Here is a 7,955-nt window from a genome sequence, read left to right as displayed (position 1 = left end):
AACTTTAACATTTGGATTGGTGGTTTGGATTTTTGAAGAAAGACACTGGAGTGTGATTTTCAGCATATTCTTTTATGTTTAAATATCTTGGACTAATTTTCTTTCTTTTGTTTTTCTTTCTCTTTTTAGCTTATGTTGATTAGACTCAAACTTAGGTGTGGGAATGACAGGTCTCCAAATTCATGCAGGGAAGGAAATGCAAAATAAAATTGGTGTAGTTGAAGGAAATTGAGAAAATTAATTTTGGAGATAATTGTTTTCCCGTGTTTAATCAAAGTGGTAACAGCAATTCTGGCTTATATTAATTTAGTGCTTAAATGTGATCATTGGTGTTTTGGATTTTTTGAAGAACAGTGTATAGAAGCAAATAGTTGGTTTCAAACAAATCAAATTCATTCATTTGCCACAAATGGCAGCCAATGAAATCTATGTTTTGATATTAATATTTTTATGATTCTCAAGGGGAAAAATCTCTAACCTCAAAACCTGAAATATTTTAATACTTACCCTATCTGGGCCAATACGTGTGAGATTAATTCCTATTCTTGTCTACTCTTACCACTTCCTCTTTATTTCCTTAGCAACCACTAGTAGCTACTAGTGGTTTAGGATGGGTATATATGCCAAATCTTATCCTATGTGTGACTTTTGTGAGTGAATAAAGAGAGATAATATGTTAGGAGAGTAAATGGCACATTTGTGGAACATTTCTGGGGGGAAGAAGAAAACGGGCAAGAGGTTGATTGCTCTCTTGGTTATACCAAAGGACATAGTTGATTATCAACACTTTGAGTTAACCTCAAGAGAAAAAGGTGTTTGTTTTCAGGAGAGAAGTTATAACAGATAATGTATATCCAACTTGCCATTTGGAAAAAAAAAGTAATTTGGGACATTACATAATTTAGGGCCTGCTTTGTGTAGACTGATGTTTTGTATTTTTGCTTTTGGATCATTTACTTTTCTTGATAGATACATCTTGATTATACCTTTCCTTGGAAACCAATCTTACAAAGTTGATAAATGATCTGGAAACCTTTGTACTTATAGGCTAGTGGTGTCCTTGGCATATAGTATATGACAATAAATATTTCTTGAGAGACTAAATGGAAAATGAAATGTTAATTTTCACATATAAAAACTGAACACCTGAAGGGAGCACAGTATTGCTACTTCCTCTGTGAAGACCAGATCAGTCTGAAAATAAATAACCGGGGTTAAGATGGATGAAAGAAGCTGAGAAGGATGTTATACATGTTCTTTTAGCTCCATAATAATAGTTCAGGAGAGGAAATTATTACCTTGGCTACTCCAGATCACTTGAGTGGGAAGTAAAGATGATAGAGCAGAAAAGACAAGTACCTTCCAACCAGGGCAGACTACTGAGGCAGTTACTGTAGTGCACGTTATCTGCTCTTATTTCTGTTTAGCTAGAGTAGCTTTGATCCATGGATGCAGGTAAATGATCCCTTAACTTCACTGGTTGGTGCATTTGTATTAGGAAAAAAGCATATTTGAAATACAATAAAATGAAAAGTTTTGAATCTTGTTTTCATATATAGAGTATTGTAAGCCTGGTTATCATGACCTAAATTCTTTACTGTTCAAAAGACAATACAATGCAGTTGATTGATTCTATCATCATTTCCAACTAGTCCACATTTCTGAGGGAAGGAGGAACATAAAACTATTTTTCAAGGAAGGTCTTTGAAAAGTGATGAGTCAGATAACCAGGAGAAGGGGGGAGGGGCTAATATTTGTTTAGCCATTAAAGTGAAGTGCGAAGACACTTCACATCACATGTAATCTAATTTAATCTCTCAACCAGTCTTTGTTAGGTAGGTACCATTATCACAGTTTTATAGATGAGATAACAGATCCAGTGAGTTTAAATAACTTGGAGTCAAGCCAGAACTCAAAGCCTTTGTGCTTTTCCGTGATAATGCTTCTGCTATACAATGTAGAGTTAATGCATTATAATTTCTGGACACTTATGTAATGCTTTAATGTTAGTCTGAATTTTGGAAACTATATCTGTTAGTGTCTCTACATAGTTGTTGGTGATATGCAGATTAACTTCTCCAGCAGGTGTCAGAAAGTAAGTTAACTCATTCATTAAAAAGAAAAATGTTTTTTAACCCGTTTGTTAAAGATTACCCACTTTGTTGATGGAAAAAAAATTCTGTAAGAAACTTGGCACTCTGATATTTATCTGCTAAAATGTTATCATCTGGTATAAAATAATAATTAGTTAAGTAGGGAGCATACCAGGGAAAGGCAAGAAAGGAAACCAAGAGGCTGACAGAGGCCTTATTTCCATAGTTTAGGCCCTAGATTGGTTTTATCCTGAGAATAGCAGGGAGCCCTTGAAGGTTATTGAGCAAGAGAGGGTCACTGTCACTTTGGTGGCTATTGTTAGGGAAGGAAGGATTGCTCAACCCTTGGTCAACCCTTAAACCCTAGCCACCTCCCCTGAGGTTTGTGCCTCCCATGTAGTATTCACAATTCTTAAGCTGTCAGGGGGGCAAGGGGTTCCCAAAGATCAGAAGTTGAAATGGTTCCTGCTTCCCTATGTCCCCAGTCCTCAGGCCCTAGCCTGAATGCAATTGACCTTGATGAAGCCATCCTCATCCTCATTTTCACTCATCTCTGGACAGATCCCCTTCTTGTCTCTTGTCTCAGGTAGTGGGCAGTGCTGGTAGCTGGTGCGGTATTTTCAGCAGAGGTGGCATTTGGCAGCAAGTGCAATGAGGAGAGAAAGGACCATAGCCACCAGCACAACCCCTATCAGCACAGGCCATGCCAGGCCTGGTGCATGATCCAGGGGGTCGTGGCTGATGCTATTGGGGAGCTCTGAGAGCCCCACAGCTGTTTAGCTTGTCTCACTCATGGAGTGGCTGGAAGACACCTGTGATCCTCAGCCTTGGCAAGAAGAGCCCTGTCTCTAAGGAGATCCCTAGGTACCAGGGCACAGAGTTCTGTTGGAGGACCGGCTAGGGCTAGAGAGTATCTGCAGGTAGAGTACCTAAATCAGAGGAGTACCTGGTAGGAGTATGCAGGTTAAGAAACCCCCCTGATTTGTAGTTTCTTTCCTGCTCCCAGGGATTTGTGGATTTCCTCTCCCAGCCCCCCCTAACCCATTCATTTTTATTGTGAGTTGACTGAATATGGTCAGATATGTTTGTTGTTGATATTAGTTGAGCTTGAGCCAACTCATTTACTTACTATTAATTTTCTTCACTGGCACTGGAGGCTTGAAAAAAAGTGGGGAGCGAGGGCTGGAGTGAATAAAGGAGAGAGAAAAACCAAATTTATTGAGTGTCCATGTGCCAGATAGCTAGTGGTGGAACCAAGACTGTAGCTCTGGTTTGTTTAACCTCAAAGCTTCTGCTCTTTCTGCCATGCACCAATGCCCTTTTCACTACAAATCCTTAAATCCAATGTTAGTCTACTTCTGGCCAAGTAGTTACATATTTTTCCTCTCAATGCTATGGCTTACTTAACTTGGGTGTATACAGGACAGTGTTAGCAATGGTAAAAGTGGAGGTTACAAAACTGTTAAGAGCAGGAGATTTCTCAAGGGGGAAAGGAGTTAACTCTAAGAAATGAGACCAGCTAACTATATTGTTTGTCATTAGTTTGTATAAGTTTGTCATTAGTTTTAGAGTCCGAGTAAATAGGAGCAAAAAGGATGAATGATTCAGTACAAATCTATCACCACTACTAGAAAACTAATTGAAATGTGTTAGTTATATATTAACACGTTAAAAGAAGATTACTTTTAAAGTGTAGGAAGGATTCATTTAATGTTGGACATTATTATGAAAGCACTCAATTGATCTGAAAAAAAAAAAAAGAAAACAAACGAAGAATGGAAGTTGGTAATGAAACAACTGTTATGGAGATCGAGATTGTATTTAAGTAGGTTGGGAGTCAAGAGAATTGGATTATTTTCATTACTGATATTGAATAATGGTGTGACTTAATCTCTTTATAGATGTTTGCCTAAGAAAGGCTATGTAGTGCCTGCTGCCTTGCCTAAATCACTGTAGAAGTACATAATTTTGAAATGAAACAATTGCGTATAAGGTTGCTTAAAACTGTTCACATTAATTAACCTATACCATTTATGAATATCTTATTTGATACTGGTTGTATGCAACTGCTATTGAATATTTAAGTTAGGGTGCCTTAAACTGGAAGTGTGATGTAATAGAAAGAATTTAGACTTTAGATCCAAGTAGCCCAGTGTATGACTCTGGGCTCTGCTTTTTTCTAGCTATATTCTGTGACCACTATGAGCTTCAATTTCTTTATCTGTACATTGCAAACAAACAAAAACAAGCAACCCCCCCCCCCCCCCCATAAATTTAGTGGCTTAAAATTGCACACATTTATTATCTCAGAGTTTCTGTGGTTCAGGAGTCCGGGCATGGCTGAGCTATACACCTTGTATTCAGGGTATCTCATGAAGCACAATGAAGGTGTTGGCAAGGACTGGGGTTACCACAGAAGGCTCAACCGGGAAGGGATCTGCTTCTAAGCTTACATATTAGCGGGCAGGATTCAGTTTCTTGCAGGCTATTGCACCGAGAGCCTCGTTTCCTTGCCAGTGGTTATCTGAAAGTTGCTCTTAGTTCCTTGCCATGGGAGCCGCTCCATATGGCAGCTTGCTTCATCAGTTCAACAAGGGAGAGAGCCTACAGTAATGTGGAAGTTAGAATCTTGTGTCATCGAATCATGGAAGTGACATCCCCTCCACACTGAGGTCTTCAAGTGGTTAGGAGCAAATTACTCAAGGGAAGGGCATTACATAAAGTCGTGGATATCAGGAAGCACTATTATTGGAGTGTGCCTCACACAGGGACACTAATCCTCCTGCATAAGATTGTTGTGAATATTCAGAGAAGTGTAATATATTTAAAATTCTCTTTATTTTTGATCTGACCTTAAACTACTTTTCTAGATGTTACCTTCTAGAAAAGTAATCTTCTGCATAAGAATCAAACTTACTATTATTATTAATACTATTTTCCATTTTTGTCTTACCATTTGGACTCTGTGGAATCTATTTCTTTATAATGATTGCCCCCAGCAATTTGACTTGTGAAATTCTGTTCATCTTCTAGGACCTATCTCAAAGGCTACTTTTTAAATAAACTTTCCTTGACTCATCTTTCTCTGATTCAGAAGTCATCTCCCTCATCTGATTTGTAACACCTTTTCATAACTTCATTAGGGCATATGTCAGTCTGCCTTGAACTTTTTCGTTGTTACTTAGATTATAAGCAATGATTCTGTCTTAATCTTTTCAAAGGAAAAGATTATAACATCCTTTTGAAAATATAATAAGACAATATTTGTTGATTAATGAACTAGTTTTTCCAAAGTTTAGCAGTTTAATAACTTGTAGAGACAGACACAAAGAATTTTAAATGGTTGTGATTGTTTTATATGTTATAAAGCCGATATTTCTAGCATCCTAGGGAATAAAGTATTGCACATAATTTTCCAATGAACTACAAATATCCTTTTATATGCCTAAAGTGATTGTAACAACCATTTATTTATTCATTTTATTTACTCATTCATTTTTTTTAACCAACAAATATGTTACCAGTTATTATGATAAGCCCATATATTAGAGACCTGGGATGAAAATCTCTAACATCTTTTGTATATTTCTCTATATTTATAGTAAGCTATATTTTTAAAAAATATATGTTTTTATTTATTTTAGAGAGGATGAGAGCTCGATCCACACTGGGGATCGAGCCTGCAACCCGGGCATGTGCCCTGACGGGGAATTGAACCGTGACTTCCTGGTTCATAGGTCAACACTTAACCACTGAACCACACTAGCCAGGCTGTAGGAAGCTATCTTATTAAGAGCAATTTAACCTTTTGCTCCTAGCTCAGGCATAGTATTTTGAGTATCAGACACTGACTGTCACACAGTTATATGCACAGTTGTAACTGTTAAACCATGTGAGGACTGCTTGCTTCTGCACCAAACCGTATTGATTTGGAGTACTAAAACTACTTTTTAGTTTTTTATCCTTTTTTGGTCACTATTGTGCTGTTAGTGAGATAGTTTCCGGTTCCTTTGTTGGGAAATCAGGTAGCCAAGTACACTAGTTTTCTGTATAAAATGTAAATTCATGGACTCTGAGTGAAGTTATAAGTTGAAGAGAAAGTCCATGAGATAAGACATGAAATCTGTTGTTATACCTGAAATGAATTTTTAAAAATTATTTTCTTTTCAGAAAATGAATTGCATTTCCTTTCAGTTAGATTCTAGGTAGTTGACGTTGGCTTGTATGTGTTGCCTTATAAGTCATACAAGACTTCCAGATAAAGTCAAGGGTTGCAGCAAATATGGTTAAACTTTTCAGAAGTTTAGTTTATGTTATTGTCTGAGCATTCAGACAGCGGCTAAATGTCACCGTGTGTTTGTAAATCTAGTCTGTAAGAAAAGAAGGATAGGTGCCTCATAAAGCACACATCAATCTGTGGATTTGAGTGTTCTAAAAAGCATGTAAAGGGATGGGATCGCATCCTGTTTAACATTTTCATAAAATTAACTTGGATTGTGAAGTCAGCCTACTTTTTATTTTTATCAAAAGGAGGTTAGTCACTGTACCCATACATTGTTATCTTCAAAGTATTTTTTTAAAAGAATTTTTATTTCTCTTCAGATTTGTTCTTTGATTATTAAATAGCTTTGACATTATCCTGCTAAACATTTTGGTTTCTAACTCTGTGTTTAGTCTTGTGAATTTTATTTAGACTATAAAGAACAACAATGGCCTAATTTAACTATATTAAGTTATTTCATAGTACATGTCCTTTGGCAAGCATTCGGCAATATAGATCTGTCTGTTCAGGGTATTTTTCAGTTAACTTAAAATTTTCCTGTTTTTCTATGTTAAAAAATGGCCATACTTTAGTAACTAATCAGCCTAATGCTTTTGCTTATGAACATTTTACCATCATTAATTTTTCATTTTGGATTGAGAAAATGAATCCAGATATAGAAGAAAGTACAGGATGTTGGGAAAAAGTATCTGTTAAACAGTGGACCATCTAATAACTAATTTGCTATGGTATTGACTCTCTAGCACATAGGTAACCCTCCAAAAAATCATCCAGTTTGCTAAATTATGGAAATTTTGTGGAAGACGTTGACCTGGATTTTGAGCCTCATCATGGCTTCATCGGAATTTCATAGTGACCACCGGCTCTCATACAGTTCACAAGGTAGGATTCCTGCTTTTGAAACTGACAAAAAATATTGCTATTAATGAACTACAGTCCTTCGCTCTACCAGCTGAACTATCGAAGGGACTGAATATTTAGTTTGGGTGAACATTTTCTTTGGGATATGAAGTGATAGGAGCAGAGGCCTACAGTGTCAGTTCAGTGCACATTTCATAAATGTTAAGGCCTCTAAAAGTCTGTTTAACTTGTTTCACTGGTATTTAATATCCAGTGGATTTTAGAGTTGACTGGTCTTTTTCAAAAGATATAGACCAAGCATCTTCTTCTGAATCCGAAACATTGATAGGTTCATTCATTGCTAGAGTGTACAGGTAAAGTCATGTTTAAATGGAACCCAAAGGTTTATACTATGAAAGAGCAAGAAACTAGACACATCCTATATAATAAAAGGCTACTATGCAAATGGACCAAACGGCAGAACAACCAGTTGCTATGACGCGCACCCACCACCAGGGGGCAGATGCTCAACACAGGAGCTATCCCCTGGTGGTCAGTGTGCTCCCACAGGGGGAGCGCCACTCAGCCAGAAGCCCCGCTCATGGCTGGCAAGTGCAGCGGCGGTGGTGGGAGCCTCTCCCACCTCCGAGGCAGCGCTAAGCTGTCAGTGGGACATCCCCCAAGGGCTCCCGGACTGCGAAAGGGCTCAGGCCGGACTGAGGGACCCCTCCCTCGAGTGC

General features: G+C 37.7%; 1 protein-coding gene across 4 annotated transcripts in view; it reads left to right on the top strand.

Annotated features, from left to right (window-relative positions):
• Positions 1 to 7,955, top strand: part of ADAMTS6 (ADAM metallopeptidase with thrombospondin type 1 motif, 6) — a 229,492-nt gene that overhangs the window by 1,655 nt on the left and 219,882 nt on the right. For all 4 annotated transcript variants that reach the window (XM_014549006.1, XM_014549001.1, XM_014548999.1 and 1 more), the window contains exon 2: positions 7,119 to 7,257. In XM_014549006.1, coding sequence (XP_014404492.1) covers positions 7,161 to 7,257 — 97 coding nt within the window. In that variant the 5' untranslated portion in view covers positions 7,119 to 7,160. The remainder of the gene's footprint in view (positions 1 to 7,118; positions 7,258 to 7,955) is intronic.

Source organism: Myotis brandtii, unplaced genomic scaffold, assembly GCF_000412655.1.
Source record: "Myotis brandtii unplaced genomic scaffold, ASM41265v1 scaffold115, whole genome shotgun sequence".
Classification (NCBI taxonomy): Eukaryota; Metazoa; Chordata; class Mammalia; order Chiroptera; family Vespertilionidae; genus Myotis; species Myotis brandtii.
The sequence above is the reverse complement of the archived record's forward strand: the minus strand, read 5'-3'. Positions and strand labels throughout refer to the sequence as shown.